At 43.5% G+C, this 17,511-nt stretch overlaps 1 protein-coding gene across 4 annotated transcripts in view; it reads left to right on the top strand.

The window, feature by feature from the left end:
• Positions 1 to 7,305, top strand: part of LOC133345152 (adenylate cyclase type 1-like) — a 54,974-nt gene extending 47,669 nt beyond the window's left edge. For all 4 annotated transcript variants that reach the window (XM_061555665.1, XM_061555667.1, XM_061555666.1 and 1 more), the window contains 7 exons: positions 1,832 to 1,958; positions 2,064 to 2,180; positions 2,283 to 2,429; positions 2,548 to 2,646; positions 2,825 to 2,939; positions 4,102 to 4,226; positions 5,096 to 7,305. In XM_061555665.1, the coding sequence (XP_061411649.1) occupies positions 1,832 to 1,958; positions 2,064 to 2,180; positions 2,283 to 2,429; positions 2,548 to 2,646; positions 2,825 to 2,939; positions 4,102 to 4,226; positions 5,096 to 5,437 (1,072 nt within the window). In that variant the 3' untranslated portion in view covers positions 5,438 to 7,305. The remainder of the gene's footprint in view (positions 1 to 1,831; positions 1,959 to 2,063; positions 2,181 to 2,282; positions 2,430 to 2,547; positions 2,647 to 2,824; positions 2,940 to 4,101; positions 4,227 to 5,095) is intronic.
• The last annotated feature ends 10,206 nt before the right edge of the window (positions 7,306 to 17,511 follow it).

Here is a 17,511-nt window from a genome sequence, read left to right as displayed (position 1 = left end):
GGCTTTCCAGAGCAATAGTAAGCAGCATGTCTTTAAGCAAGCACACTGGGAAGTTTTTTTTTAATTAGTAGAACAATAAAATATGTTCAATCTTTTTTATATTTGCTTTTGGATGAAGGCCGCCACCCCGTGCCGTGTCGGTAATGAAGGTTGTTGGATCACACTTCACGACGTTGGTCAATGTAGTTTTTATTTGTGTGTGTGTGACCTATTTGAAGCTGGCAGGTCTGTATCTATTTTTATTCCATACTACAGTATGCATTACTTTCAATACATGCAATTGCATCGACAAAATGAGTAGGTGTTACTTTGTAGGCAATCATTTTAAACATCTCAGCTGATTATTAAGTGTATCATCCATCACGAGTTTGAAGCTTTGTCGAAATTTTTTAACTTTTTCTATTTAAATTATTTGAGCCTCACTGCTTTTTTGTGCAATTTATCTGGAAATGAGGAAGAAGAGGTCAAGTGATTTTTACATTACCATTGATATTTATTTTAATCAAGCAATGACATCTTATTTGTGGTTTCTATAAATAAGTGCATTTTGATAATTGTTCACGTATTACTAAAACATACTACTACTAATTATCCAAGTACTTTATGATTATTTTTGTGCAGACATAGACTGATATATATTAATTTAATTGTAACAGTGGACCTGTTGATAATTGTTTTTTTACCCTTTTATCTGGCAACAAAACTGACACCTTTTTTACAAGGAGTCATGTTTGCATTGACCACAATACCTGCAGTCGGAATGCAAACAAAAAACACAACTCTGATAATGTATGCATTGTCCTGGAAATTGATTGGTCCACACCCGAGACAGCTTTCCTTAGAGCCTAGTCTCACATGGTGTTGGACCAGATGACGCCAAAAGGCGCACAACTCAAAGACAACTCACCTTGTAAAAAAGGTGTCAGTTTTGTTGCCAGATAAAAGGGTCAAAAAACAATTATCATATTGTGCTACTGGCAAAGGAGGTTCCAATGGAGTGGACCTATTCTTGTCTGATGCTTTGTAATGCGCATGTGATATTATACTAATTTCTATTGGACTGTCGAGTACAACGTCGAAAATGTGATTCACTGGGGACTGAAGGGTTAGGTGGGATATGTCAAAAGGTGCATATGTGAAAAGGTTGAATATGTGAACATCTATTCACAATAACAGCTACACGATGCACAAATACCGCACTGGACGTTGGTGGTTAATTGGTCATGGCGGATATGTGAATGTCGGGCTAACAACATTTTACAGTACTATATTTCTACGGTGTATATTTATGGATGCTTCACGAACTCCAGAATAGCAGTGTTTTCCCTGTGGTAGAGGCTAAAATATGATTTGTATTTAATCATATTTGCAAAGACGTTCTGTTTTGAAAAGCTTTATCAACAAATGCGTAAATTATTTTCAATAATCTATGGCTCTTCATGATAAGTTTACTTTATAGCCCATTTGGCGTAATTGGAAAATGCTCTTGACTGTATGGTAATCAACTCGTCCATATAAATCTTAATAGTGACAAAAACGTCCCAAGCATTGCTCTCATTTGCTATGGTGCTGCATTCATCGATGACAGTCTCCTGCCCTTTATGATGTAATAAGTTCCCCATACAATTCACAGCAGTTCTTGGCATCCCATGTGCCCTTAACTTGATTAACTTCGCAAAAGGTACCATGTGTAATACTTCCGCAATGAATTATAGCAATATTTCTTCCTGCCTCAAAAGTCCACCTGCTGTATTTTTTCACCTGAAGATGATTGCTTGTGTTGCGATCGAAACGTCGTGATTTATTATTATTATTTTTCTATCTCAACAAGGACGAGTGCGCTGTACATGAAGGCATACGAGCCGGTGCTCACAATCTTGCTCTTCATCTGCGCCATGATCCTGCACTCTCGCCAGCTGGACCTCAAGCTCCGGCTAGACTACCTTTGGGCTTCCCAGGTACGGAGCAGCATCCTTTTATTGCAAGTTTGAGCAGCACCAGATGTTGTTCGGTTAGTTCACGTATGCACCTGGGTGGAGTAACAGTGCATCCTTTGCTTTTAGGCAGAAGACGAGCGATGCGACATGGAGAAGGTAAAAAACGACAATAAGCGCATCCTGTTCAACCTGCTGCCGGCCCACGTAGCACAACATTTCCTGCAGTCCAACCCACGCAACATGGTAAGTGTCTCCTCCTCACGTTTATTATATTATTTCCATAACGGTGTAGGTAACAGGGGATCGCTGGTTATTTACTTCCTGTGAAATTGTCTCGTCCCGTAGGATCTGTATTACCAATCCTATTCGCAAGTAGGTGTTCTTTTTGCTTCAATACCAAACTTCAACGACTTCTACATAGAACTGGATGGAAACAACATGGGGGTGGAGTGTTTACGGCTACTGAATGAAATCATCGCGGATTTTGATGAGGTAAGCATGCATTTTGGGCATCTTAAATTGAGTCGCTGGCATACCTATATTGAAAACTAAATGTTTTGATTTTCAATTTCGAAGGTCCTGCAGCACGCTTTTGTTTTGCTTCTCTTAGCTTCTGGATAAGGAATGCTTTAAGGACATTGAAAAAATTAAAACGATTGGGAGCACCTACATGGCAGCTGTTGGATTGGTTCCAACATCAGGGACAAAGGTACATAAAGTTAATATTGTTTGCTTACGAATTATTTCCATTCCTTCTTAGACGCATAAGACAATGTTTATTACAGAAGTATAAATTACTACACCAGGTGTAAAAAAATTGATACTTGCGATAAAGAGAGCATACGTGTGATATATGAACATTTAACATGTTCTTTCTTGTTATGCAGGCCAAGTGCTCCATCATCTCCCACTTGAGTTCAGTTGCTGATTTTGCAATGGAAATGTTTGATGTGGTGGATGAAATCAATTATCAGTCCTACAATGACTTTGTGCTTAGAGTTGGTAAGTGGAGTAATTTTTCCTTTGTTTTTACTCTTGAAGTGACAGTTTTTGTACAAGATTTTAAGACCTCTAAAACAAATGATAGATTTTGTCTCGATGTAAATTCTGTTGCATTTTATTTCTAATTTTACCAAATGTAATTCTGGGGATTTTTTTCGGATTTTGGTTTTAATATTTTTATCTATCAAATGTGGAGTCTTTTCTAGATTGTTTTTGCAGTGTTTTGGTTTAGAATTTTTATAGTGGAGCAAAAATACAAATTTAATTGCAATTATCCAAAAATAGTATGCACGAGCATTTAAAGCCAGATTTTGTAAAATGCCATCTAAAATATGAGTTTTTTGCATTATTACACACAAAATCCAAACTGAGTCACTATAGTACTTGTAAACATTAAGTCTAGTATACAATAAAAGGGTAATTTAAAATAGTCATAGGTTGTTAGAAATAGCTCGACATTTTGGCAAATATGCTTAGGGAAATTAGAATATTAATGAAAATCATAAGCCATGCTTTATACACTGCTCAATAAAGGCCTCCCCATAATCCTGCCATCCCTTATGGTCTCATGATGCGACCAACCATGTACCTCATGCACATGACCTCATCTCATCACTCCATCTCCGTGTTGGTCATTCTCTTAGGAGTGTCCATTCCTTTACCTGCCATTTTGATCACTTTTCTCGTTCAATGACCATCATTCCTTCTAGTGATGTGTCAGCTCTTTGTCAATTCATTGCTGGATGAAGACCTGCCCATGCTGTGTCGGTCATGAGGGTTGTTTTACCATACATCACCACGTCTGTCAGTGTGAAGGGGGTTGGCCCAGGATCTATTCACACAGATATCACTCATCACTGTCCACCCAGCAATTAGGTACACCCCAGTTAGTCAGGTGATGGGGTGATGTGTGGGTGCTCCCACCTCTTCCACGACGTCTGGCCAGCATTGGGAGAGTATACCAAATATGCTTTGTAGGGGTTCTTGAGAGCTCCCTCTAGTTGAGGCCCTCCCACCAAAAGTGGGGTGAGCAAGAAATTGCAAGGCTGCACCTTTCCCTTTTAATGCACAAGTGCAGTACATAAAACAAACTAAGTCATCAATGTAAATTTAAAATGTCTGCTTGCTTCAGTATGTTAAAGGTAACTTTCTTGTGCGTCAGGAATCAGTGTTGGGCCCGTTGTGGCTGGGGTCATTGGTGCTCGCAGGCCGCAGTACGACATCTGGGGGAACACAGTCAATGTGGCGAGTCGTATGGACAGCACAGGCCTACCAGGAAAAATACAGGTGTGCTTCTTGTTTACGAGTACTAAATATATTCCATAAGGAGTCGTGACATGGGCTTGCGATAGTGCGGGTGTAATAACCATAAAACTATGCTCCATCTGCTTGACAGTGGAAGTTAAAGATGATCTGATATCATTTGCAAGAGAAGGCCATTGTGTCCCGACATCAGGGTCCAAATAAACCAAATAAAACAAATTACCTACAAATTACTCAATTTGGATTATACATAATAATCACTGCCCATTACTGGCAGACTAATGCCCATTTGCAGGCCAGGTGTTGAGTCACCTTGTGCGCACAGGGACGGCTGCCACTGGGGGTGCCCTTGCAAATGTGTTGAGATGAGATGTGATGTAATGCGCTCTGAGACGCCGTGGTGTGTAAGACGCTATGGCAAAAACGAATCATTTTCATTATGATTATCATAGGCTGAACAAGGAACTTTAAATTAATCTTATTTTGTAATGTTGAATGAGAGAAAAATCACATTCTAATACATGAATATAGTTTTTTTCCAGATTAAGATGCTCCAGAGTAGTCAGGTGGACCCTGAACTTGTGCCCGTTGTCAATAATCTTATACAAATCTAGTCAAACAAAAATCTACCAAGTTATTTGATGCATCCGCAAACGTCCATCTCTATAAATCACAGAATATGGTACTCATGATAAGTATGTCCGACCAAAACTACAGTATACCAAATGATTTAAAGGCATAAACTTTGCGTATTTTATATATTTATATATATTTTAAAATTTTAATTATTATATTTTCTTAGTCACTGCCTAAACCGCATGGTGCAAGCTGCGAAATGTAAAACAATACTTTGACTCATGCAATTTGTGTACAATAATTGCATTTGATAACAGGTGAGTGAGGATGTGTACAAGATCCTAAAGCAGAGCAACTACGAGTTCACCTGCCGTGGAAAAGTCACCGTGAAGGGCAAAGGGGAGATGCTCACATACTTTCTGGAGGGAAAGCAGGGCCTGGAGAGCTGCACGGCTGAGGGAGGGCTCGCCCGTGCCTCGTTTCAGGAACGCAGGATGTATCCAATCAACAGAGTGGCTCTCAAATATGTTGCGGGCTGGGACTCTGGAGCCTCTTCAGACGTTGTAGTCGGCGGCGACAGATTCTCACTGAGGGCGATCGCCAACGCAACGGTCCCCAGTTTCTCTGCTGTGCCTGCCGTGGCCGAGATGTCCGTCTGACTGGTCCATTTGGAACTTGTATGCGTGTTGCTGATGGGGGATTGTAAAAGCTAGAAAACAACCGCACCACTTTTAGCCTCCTCATTAACACTGCCAAATAATCGTAACATTTAAAGTATTATCGAGGCAGTATGTGTTTCTGAAGGGTTCACCACGTTTAAAACTGTCTGCTGCGTTATCTGTAGACCATATGCTTGTAACTGCGACCCGACCAAGCAATTGCCACGCTAAATGTCCTCACTTTTGACAACTGTAAAAGCTTCAACTGGAAAGCAGATCTCGTCACAGCGACCATTAGCCAATCTACAACCAACCTCTGGGTAGTAAAAGTCCTGTCTGCTCTGACATATAATCATAGTTCATGTCAAAGGAGACGTTTTACCCATTTAACTTTTAAACTCAGTTCATTGGTGTTGCTTCCCTGGACACTACCAACCCACATGTTGCAACCAAAGCAACTGTCATCATACAAATGTCATTCTTTCTGTACATTCTTGCACACTGTACAGTATTATGGCTGTTATATTCAACCTTCAAGTGACCAAAATACTGTCATGTTTTTTTTTGTTAACTCCTTTTGGTAGCTTGTGTTAACACTTGTCACTGGTATCAATCATTGTCACTCACACTTGCCATATATTTGCCTCCAATTATTGCCCCTATTTGACTGCCTTTCAGTTAAAAAATTATACTGCCAAATGTTTTTATGACAAACTAAAGTGCTTCAACACTGATATGCCTCTTCTCGTATTGCAGACATTTTCAGTGACGTATGTAGGAATTTTTCTAATGCTAAAAACTTTTGAAAGACCAAAAAAGACAGAGACTGTAGTAGGAAACATAATCGAACGCTGAGTGTTAACATTAATTTCAGTAGGGCAAAATTATTAGCATTACAAAAGTAAGTTTGTATCACTATGATTCCAAGTCAATGCTGGTTCTATGAGAGGAATTTGCCATCTTTTAACATTTTTCAAATCAGTTTTCCAGTGTGCCACATTAATATTTAGTCATTTGTTGCTTTTTAACACAAATGAAACATGGAATGCTTTCCACACTATATTAATCTTCTGATTTATCTAATTATGTTTTGGGCATGTTTTGTTGGTGTGTTTGAAGCATCAGGGATTGTGTTGAATGCAAACATTTATTTGTAACTTTTTTTTATCTGATCTTGTGATAAGCAGTCTTATTTTGTGGGTAAAGTTTCACACTGTGTTTACTATTTGTGGCACGTCATAGAGTAAAACTAACTTCTTTGGTTTATTATACAAACAAGCTAATACCTAACCTCATAGTGACAGGCATGACGCATGCATTAACTGTATATTAAACGTGTACGTTTTGCACAAACGTGTTCAACGGCATGGCTTATCGCATGGCATCACCTCTGCACAGTGTATTGTAACATTTTTTTTCATGCATGTTGAAGCATGCTGCATTTTTGTAAAAAATGAGCAGTGTGTGTCCCCAGTTTATTATCTGGAGTATTCACTTTATAATGTGTTGTATATTATGTAAGTGGATGTAATAGAAATTTGATACAGCAATATTTTATGAATTATTAAATTTAAAAGTAAGAAAAGAAAACTGAAAAAAGTATTTTGTGATTTGAAATTTTTGAGTGGCCAGATTTTTTTACGAAAAATGTTCTAAAAAAAGGAACTGTCGACATTACCAATACAGGTGAATTCGTTTTCATTTTATTTGCTGAAAGAAGCACAAGTGAAAATGGTTTAGATGTAGTAAACCCGTTGTCTGTTCCTCTAGGTAAATGAAGTTGTCTCCCTGGGTGGATGTTGACTTGTTTAATGCGAATACATGCCTGGGCATTGTATTGAAATTAAAGATCCATTTTTATGTTGCTATCCTTCTTGTTCTGTACATTTTCTTGTCTTTTCACAAATCCACTGCATACAGTTAAAACAACTAAAGTAAGATACGTATTTTTACAACATTACATACTGTAACAAACTGGATTTGAAGCTTCCGTGACTCCAGGAATTGCTCTTTGGTTCTTTTGGTAAAGTCACGTAGAAAAAATAAATGAAATAATAGAATACGACGTTTCGATTGCAACACAAGCAACCGTCATCAGGTAGAAATAAATTTGAGATAGAGACAAAACACAGACACGGAGACACACAGACAGTCACAAAAGCAGAGAGAGACAACACAGAGACACAGAGAGAGACACAACATAGACACACAGAGACCCAATGCCTCTGTGTCGAGGCCTTCAAAAGAGAGGGGGGGGGGGGGCAGAGAGAGAGGTGGGTCTGCTGGAGCAGCTGCTGGAGGAGAGAAATTAGCATGTCAATGAAAGACTGGTACATTTTTGAGTTTAGTTTTCTCAAACTGCCTTTTCTCTCTCTAAAATTTACCAGGCTCTCATAGGTCCATTCGCTCTTTCTCTCCCTCAGTCCCTTCGGGGTGGATTTCCACACATCTCTCTCTAAAATGTACCAGTCTTGTTGGGTCTTTCATTGACATGCTAATTTCTCTGCTCCAGCAGCTGCTCCAGCAGACCCACCTCTCTCTCTGCCCCCCTCTCTCTTTTGAAAGACCTAAACACAGAGGCATTGGGTCTCTGTGTGTTTATGTTGTGTGTCTCTCTGCTTGTGTCTGTCTTTGTGTCTCCGTGTCTGTGTTTTGTCTCTCTCTCTCAAATTTAGTTCTACCTGATGACGGTGGCTTGGGTTGCAATCGAAACGTCGTATTCTATTATTATATTTATTTTCTTTCTACGTGTCTTTACCGAAAGAACCAAAGAACAATTATATACTGTAGTTTTTGTATGTAATGGTTTTACTAAAAAGTATGGATGTACATTTCACACTAAAAAAACTTGAAGACCAAAAAGTTATGCTTGTTCTTTCCTGCTTGTACTTTGAAATTCACTGAATTCCTTTTAAAATCATATTTTGTAGCCCTTTCTCAATCCACTGATAACGTTTTGCATGGGGTTATTGCATCTTTATCACAAGTGGAGATTTTAGAGGATTGAATTACTTATCTGTGTAGTCAAATGTGATGGTGACTTAAGACAAAGAGAACCACATTGCCCTTCATAAAGAACTGCTAGTGGTTTTTGTTTATGCACAAATGCTGTGTGCTTCTTCATATTGTGTGTTATTTGAAACTCCAGTATGTCGGTATTACCGGTTATGATGGGCCTCATAAAAAAACTAACTTTGGAAGAGTTGAGAGGTCCAAATTTATTGCTAAGAGATGGATTTTTGAGTAGTAATATCTGTGTTACTTATGTCCCAGATACCTGTCATTTAACAAAACCACAAGATAATTTGCTCTTCACCTTTGAATCAAGGCATATGTGGAAGATGCTAAGAATTTCATGGCATAACAATAAGCAACTTGGATATTCAGAATATAATTTGGCAAGAAATAATTGTAATCCTGTACATTGGGATGGGTTGAGAAATTGTATCGGATGGAAAAGGTCAGGTTATCAAGACAGGCAGAGGAATGATGCCTCTATATTTCCAACTATGGGGATAACCTGAAGCAAGATGGATCTGTAGTCGCATCAGCTATTGCTATATATTCATTTAACAAGAGTAGCATATCACAATATTAGTTCTTTTTTCAGCCAAGGTGTCTCGGCCTCGCTGTGCGCTGCGTTGCACCGCTAGCTGAGTAGTTAACCTCGCGTTCAATAAACCCTCAGAGCCAGGATGAACGTCCGACTCCAAACGTCATTTATTGAATTTAACGAGGTAAAAAGGCACATCGTGTATTCATCACACTGCACCCCAAATGTACAGTATTACACATAACACTAAATTGTGGATGAGATATTTCGTCATCCTCCCTCTCAGGATCGCAATATAGTTACTTGGGTACAAGTTTGACTCGACTTATTAAATTACAAGTAACATTCACAATAAGGAAAGTTGCAGGCTTCGTTGTTAACTAGGCCTCATATTTATCATAACAATTTAACAGCATTTTAAAGGCATTTACATCATTATGATTCCAAAGAACACAGGATGAGATGTTACTATCCTTTGTGCAAGCACTTCCAAGAGTTCATGAACAGTGAGCCTGGTGAAATTTGGGGAGCGCATCGTCAGTAGTGAACCTTTGGGTCATAAGGTGTTTCGGCCTTTCATACTATATACCCTCCCCAAAGGCAGCCAGCGACAGGGTGATCGATCCTACGCTTGCGTCCCATTCCCAATTAGTCATAGGAGTTGCCTTGTTGTTGATAGCCAACATCCCATGGGACTATGCATGGCAGGTGCGTCCTCCTCCCTGAGTCAAGCATTGTTGACTGCATACCTCCTGGCCCTCTCACTTTGGGGCCCAGCTGGGGTCTTTCCTCTTCATCCAGAGCCACTGACTGCTGCCTTCTGCCGCCTCCGATACAGCTCTGATTGCCGAACGCTGGCTCTGGCCCTTAATTCCCAGGTCTCTAAGCAGTCTGGTTGTAGATGTTGCCACAAAACCTCTGCAGCCCACCTCCACTGGTCGGACTTCTGTGTTCCAGCCATGATGCCGTGCTTCGGCAGCTAGATCGGCATAGCGCAGATGTTTTCGCTCATAAGCCTCATCTATTGAGTCCTCCCAGGGTACTGTGAGCTCAATGATGAAGACCTTCTTGAGCGAACGGGACCAGAGCACCATGTCAGGTCTTAGGGTGGTGGTTGCGATCTCCGGAGGAAACACAAGTTGCCGGCCAATGTCAGCTAGCATTTTCCAGTCGCGGGCCAAGCGCAGCTGGTCTCACTCTATTGGTGTAGAGCCGCTCTTCGGTGGTTTAGCCCCTTCGCGGACAAAGGTCGTCCGTAAGGGGTGATATGCTGCTGGGGGTGGTAGGGAGTTGGTGGCAGCTCGCTTGTCCTCCAGGGCGGATGCAAGGTTTTTAAGGACTTGGTTGTGACGCCAAGTGTAGCGTCCTTGGGTGAGGCTTGTTTTACACCCTGTGAGAATGTGCCTGAGGTTGGCTGGCATGGAACAGAGGGCACAGTCCGGAGCTTCACCATACCATTGTTGAAGATTAACTGGTGTTGGAAGGACGTCATATGTTGCTCTGATGGAAAATAGTCATTCTAACATTATAACAGCATTGCCAATATTATAAGAACATAAACGAACTTACAGACAATGCTTCTTAAAGTCCCACAATGGACAATTGCGGCTGGCTTCACTGGGACGCGATGTGTGGCGCCATCTTGAATTATGTGTGTAAATGCCGACGCCCGCGTGGTTGAGCGGGAACTTCCTGGTCACGTGACCAAATTAGCATCAAAAACAGGAAATTTCTGTGTACATACGCCCCCCCCCCCCCCCATCTGCCGTGAGGCAAAACCCCTGCCGCGAGGCAGAACACAAGGTGTCCACTGATAACGTTACCATATATGAATATATTAATATCAGACTTCAACCAATGTTTGCATCTAGTTTCTGAAGCATCATGATCAATATACTAATATCAGAAGGGGTGTCATGCAAGGATATATGCTCTCACTAAAGTTATTCACAGCAACATTAAATTCAATTATAGAAAGAGCGGACTGGAGAATTAGAGGCATACACATAAATGGAGAATATATTTACCATTTCAGACTTACTGATGCCTTAATAATAATAACCATTTGCAATAAATTGCAGGAAATTATTGATTTTAGGGTTCAAGGTAAAATGCCTAAAACTAGTCATGGAAAATTATTTATCTAAGCACATTAAAATACAGTATTGGTTGGAGGGGCACAACTATGAAACACGTTACAATATATACTTATGGCAAGTATTGAAGGCTGACCAGGATTACTATGATAAAAATAAGAGGTGAACGAGAGCAGGTTACAGTGTTTTTGGAAAACGGATAATAAAATTCAACATATAAATGTGCTTAAAGAAGAGAGAACGTTGTACAGAGTACAGGTAATACATATTACACGCTCTCCTTTATTGATCAGAAAAACGGTTACTGATTTTAAAAAATACATGGAACAATAGCTGAAAAGTGCACGGAGAGTGATGGACAGCTGCATGATTAGAATTAGACTAAGAGACAACTTGGAACACATGGATAAACGAACAATTAAAATGAAAATTAGTGACGTGTTGACTGTTGAAAAGTAAGTTGGTGGGCTTGATCAGGATACTTGGCTAAAAGAGATGATGGGTGAAACTTATTATGGAATGGCAGCCATAGAAGAGAACACCCAAGACCGGACGAAGACTGCGACCATGAATCGATGTCATCAGGTCATGTGCACGTATGTGCTATGAAGAAGGGCCATTGCCCAAAAAGTAACCTTTTACAGTATATATATGTTATTTTAAGGCAATGTTATTGACGAATGTATTGAAGTTTTTTTTTATCAAATGTACTGTATAGGAACTACTATGATGATGAGGGATGGCATTAATTCTAGATTTGAAGCTTTCGTGACTGCAATGATTCATATTCTTAGGTTTTTTCGGTAAAGTCACGTAGGTAAAAACATTAAAAAATAAAATAAAAATCACGCTATACCACAGAGCCCATGGCATTGCTGACCAACACCACCTGGCCGGTGAATTAAGACATGTACATCGGGCCCTCAGGATGAACGGATACTCTGACCGCACTATCCGCCAAGCTGTTTCTCCCACCATACAGAAACAGCCACATGAAACTCCCACCAAAACTATCACGTTGCCATACATAGCAGGCGTGACCAAAAAGATCTCCAAAATTCTAAACAAACATAAGATCCAAGTCCGATTCAGTACAGTGCATAAAATCCGTGATTTGATTCCATCTGTGAAGGATGTCGTTCCTGACTTACAGTATCCTGGAGTCTACAAATTGAGTTGCATTTGTGGTGATTGCTACATTGGAGAAACGAAACGTCATGTTTCTGATCGTGTCCGCGAGCACAAGTCAGATCTGAAACACGGCAGAACTGATTCTTCGGCCGTTGCCGATCATTGCTACAACTCGGTGGGCACTCATGAAATTGTATTTTCCGAGACCAAGGTTCTCTGCAAACCTCCTGGCTACCATCAAAGGTTTGTACACGAAGCCATACAAATATACAAACACAGACATAATTTCAACCGTGATGACGGTTACAAACTGAGTAATCATTGGAAAGATGTGATTAACCATGCAAAAAAGATTTAACTACACTTATTTGCCAATCTCATTTGACAGACAACCATTACTGTTTTACTATGTTTAGTGGTGGTTTCCCTGTTACAGGTTGAGTCACAAACCGCACCTCTCTATAACAAAGGCTCAGCCTTTGTTATGCAGTCTATTCTTAGTCTCAAGCCTCACCTTACCATATTAATAATAAGTATGCGGCCCTTGCCCCACCACCTTCTCCAACCATTATATAAACGGAGTGGTAGCTCCTGAAATCTCTCATTTACTTGATACAGCTGTCGTGGCTGTGACGGTACCACCTGAAGACGGAAGCTTGTGTTGCCTCCGAAACGTCGTGATTTTTATTTGATTTTACTTTTTAATGTTTTTACCTACGTGACTTTACCGAAAAAACCTAAGAAGATGAGGGATGGCTTTGACTTGGAAAGGTTTTCATCTAGCTGTGGATAGATCATGACTAATGATGAAAACTTATGGAGAAAAACACTGAAAATTATGCAAACATTTCACATATGTTGTATCTTTATTTTGTTTGCATTATTTTGACATTGTATATCGCTGCTTTGGATAATACACATGTAAAGGATTATAAAATTACGTATATTTTGCAAACCTACTTCATCTTATTTTTTTTACTTTTCTTACTACTCCATCATACAGGTTTTATAGTTGTGCAAAACTAGTTACTACTGGCCAAGACTAATAATTATTAGAGAATCTATCGAAATGGAGAGAACTAAAAATAATGTTAACCGTTCGTATAGCTACAGACTTCGTGCTGCTTGGAAGCGAATCATCAAATAATACATTGTTTAAATGCATGCCGATACTTCAATATGGATTATCGTTGGTATGGCTATTTTAGTACACATAATCGACAGGATGTACAATTACAATGTGCTTGCATAATGTATGTTGATTACCGTATAAATAACCCAAACGACGCATTTATATGCATTAATTAATACCCCCCACTTCGCGCAATAAGTGGCATTAAGTGCTCACAAGTTTTGTCCTCACATCTACACTTATATTTAAGGAACGAAACAGGAGTAATTCTCCAAAAATCTGGCTGACTATAATTGCTGGCGAAACGTCGTACTCAGATTATAAATGTTGTGGCTTGGCTCTCCAACACACCGTTGTGCTGTACTAGTGAAGTACCGGTGAGGACGCTTGACACCGAGGTTGAGGCACACGTGTATTTATTTTACAAGTCGTCACGACAGGACAGCACTAGAGGGGGTATCGGCCCCCTCACCCGTATAACTGGGGATACACCGCTAGCTATCCCTGACCTACCCCCGAGTCCTCTACTAACGGGCTAGGGGAGGCTGTCTGGCCCGACACTGGTGAGTCGGGCTACGGTACCCGGAGTCCCAGAGTGCTGACTCTGGTTCACGGGACCACGCCGCTGGCTCGGTCCTGCGCGGCCCTGACAAGGGCGGCGTCTCAGGGGAGTCCAGGGCTCTAGCTACCCGGGTCTTCAATCTTCCCTCCTTTGTTCTAATACTGAGCCCCGAGCTCTCTCTGTCATCCCCTTTTATACCCCCTCCAGGATCACAACCCCGGGCAGCCCTACCCCCAGGCTGCCCGATGCGGACGTCGTTGCGGGCACCCCCCCCCCGTTTACTCCCGGAGCTCCGCCCACTGTGTTTGTTCGCCGTTTGATCCTATGTACAAACAGCCCCTCCATAACAGCCCTACATCACCCCCCCTGCACAGCTCGCAGCCGTCCCGGCTGCAACAATTTCAATAAAGGTACCTTTACCCCTTGACCCTCGTGTGTGCCTCATTTTTTTTCAACAGAACGCGAATTGAACAACAACAATAACCATACCCCTGAAGGGAGTATAAACCGACGCGCCCCCCCCCCCCCCCCCGAATAAATACGAAATCCGTAAAAGCAAAGTATATACATTCGCCAGGAACCCCCAGCGCACACACAACACACACACAACACACACACAACACACACACAACACACACAATACACACACACACAACAACAACGTGCCAGGAGCACCCCACCAACGCAGCGCACAGTAACCATAACACGTGAAAATATAAAAAAAAAAAAAAATTCTTCTTCTTTCTGTGCATTACAAGAGTCTGCGCATTCTTGCGCGCGTCCTTGCCGCAGGCCCGTCACATGGGCCAACCCCAGATGGCGGGCCATCCGGTGGCAGCTGTCCCTTTCGAGGTGAGTCCGCGATTGAAGTGGCGAGACCCTCGGCATCCCCCGTGTGGGTTGTTGGGCGCGAGCCCGTCATTCCTGATGTACCTGGGGGCGGAACAGCCGGCAAGACGTCAGGCGAGAGCAACAGAGACGGACCCTCCGAGTCGGTCGACCCCCCACATGTTTGGCCCTGCGTGTGTGGAGTGGGGCCTCGCACCGCAACGAAGGGTTTCAGCCTAGAGGGGTGAACGAACCACCGGCGCTTCCCCCACTTGATACGAACGCACTGAGGTCGCAAAACCTCGACCACCTCGACGGGGCCCCGCCACGGCCGCACCAGCTTCGAGGAGGTCGCGAGTGGTACCTGGGGACAGTGCAGCCATGCCCTGTCTCCTGGCTTCCACTGCAGCACGTGCGCGCGTGCCAGTCTGAGGTGCTCATTCGCCTTTTGACGCCTGTCGGAATTTAGCATGGCAGCATCCCGTGCCTCCGTCAGTTTTTCAAGGTTAAATTTAACGTGTTCGTCCAATTTTGTCTTACCCAGCGGCGCGGGGATCTGCAGCTGTGCCCGAACAGGTGGGTCATGTTCGCGGCCATACATGAGAAAGAAGGGTGAAAATCCCGTCGCAGCATGGGGGGCCAATCTATATGCTGCCAGGACCCCTTGAATTTGCAAGTCCCAATTGGTCTGTGACTCCGAAACCTAGTGCGACAACATAGACGTGATGGTGCGATGCAGACGCTCGACCATCCCGTCAGTTTGCGGGTGATAGGGAGAGGTACGAATTTTCTTCGTTCCCAGGAGATCACAGACCTGTTTGAGGAGTTTCCCGGAAAAATTTTTACCCTGGTCGGTCAGCAGCCGCTCCGGAGCACCTTTGTCCATGACGTAGCCTTGGACAAAGGCGTCCACGATGGCTGCTGCCGACTGATTGGCCAGGGGCCAGGCCATAGGCCAGCGCGTAAAGTACTCAACCCCTGTTAACAAATATCTATTGCCCCTAGGGGTGGCGGGAAATGGGCCCAGGATATCCAGCGCTACAAGTTCGTTCACCCTGGAGACTGTGATGGACTGCAACGGCGGGTTCGACTCCCGTGCTGGTGGTTTGCGCTGCGCACACCGAGGGCATGCTGCCAACAGATCCGTGACATCCCGTGTCATGCCCGGCCAAAAAAAGTCAAGCTGGAGCAAGGCGAGGGTCTTTTGGGTACCCAGGTGGAGGAGGCGCTCATGAGCAGCCCACACCTCCTTACCCCGTAACCCAGAAGGGACCACCAGCCGGTGACGGTGGGATTTCCCGTCCCAATGCATAAGCAACCCCGCGTGCATTTCCCATGCGTCGGCATCACCCGTCCCACGCCCCCTCTCCCCGGCGCGACGACGCAACGCGAGGAGGGAGGTATCCTCCATCTGGAGGCGCCCCCATTCATTAACGGGCAACCCAAGCAGGGAATCTCTTCCCTGTTCCGCGATATCATCGGGGAGCAATGTTTCATCATCGGCGGCGGCCGCCAGGACTGGAACCGGCACGTCCCCTGCTGGCCTGCAACGCCCCGACCCCAGGAGGCATGCACATTCGGAGGCAGTTGGCATGCGCGACAGAGCGTTCGCGTTGGTGTGGCGAACGCCCTTACGGTAGGTGGTTTCGAAATCGAAATCCTGGAGGACCTCCAACCATCGGGACAATTGTCCCGATGGCTGTTGAACCTTCAGGGCGTACTGCAGTGCCGCATGATCTGTACGGACGGTGAAATGCTAACCGTACAGATATGGGCGATACTGTTGGATGAAATAGACAATTGCCAACAGTTCCCTACGGGTGATACAATATCTTTGCTCCGCTGGAGACAACACCCGACTGCCGTACGCAACCACCCGTTCCACGCCGTCAACCACCTGGGAAAGCACGCCTCCAATACCCGTGTTGCTCGCGTCGGTGTCGAGCAAAAACGGCCTCGAAAAATCTGGGTAAATCAAGGGAGGAGCTTTCACCAGGGCGTCCCGAAGGGAGCAGAAAGCAGCTTCCTCATCCCGACCCCAGTGGAACCGAACCCCTTTAGATGTTAAAGCGTGTAGGGGTTTGGCAATCGTCGCAAAATTAGCGACGAAGCGTCGGTAATACGACGCGAAGCCAATAAAACTCCTCACCTCTCCCACCGAGGTGGGAGTCGGCCAGGAGCTGACACACTGCGTTTTGGCGGGATCGGTAGCAATACCTGAGCGCCCCACGATGTGCCCCAAATAACGCACCGACTCGCGTAACAAATGGCATTTTTGGGGCTTAAATTTCAAATTAGCAGCCCACATCTTTTGGAAAACCGCCCGCAACCTCTGGAGATGTTCGTCAAAAGTTTTTCCAAAGACAATAACGTCATCCAAATAAATCAGGCACGACTCCCATTGTAATCCAGCCAAAACCAATTCCATCAACCGCTGGAAAGTTGCCGGCGCTGAGTGTAAGCCCATCGGCAACCGGTTGAATTGGAACAGGCCGTGCGGTGTACGGAAAGCAGTTTTAGGCTTTGAATCATCGTCCAGAGGAAGCTGCCAGAATCCCGAAAGTAAATCTAGTGTGGAGAAGAATCGCGCTCCCGCCAAGGCGTCCAGCGATTCGTCCATCCGTGGGAGCGGGTATGCGTCGGCAACCGAAATTTTATTAAGGCGCCGAAAATCCACGCAAAACCGCAACGAGCCGTCCTGCTTTTTAACCAGGACAATCGGCGCTCCCCAAGGGCTGGTGGAGGGAGAAATGATGTCGGCGGCTAACATGT

The sequence above is a fragment of the Lethenteron reissneri genome, chromosome 21 (genome assembly GCF_015708825.2).
Source record: "Lethenteron reissneri isolate LAM-NWPU_2019-01 chromosome 21, ASM1570882v1, whole genome shotgun sequence".
In the NCBI taxonomy this organism is placed as follows: Eukaryota; Metazoa; Chordata; class Hyperoartia; order Petromyzontiformes; family Petromyzontidae; genus Lethenteron; species Lethenteron reissneri.
Note: the sequence above shows the minus strand (reverse complement) of the source record. Positions and strands in the feature narration are given on the sequence as shown.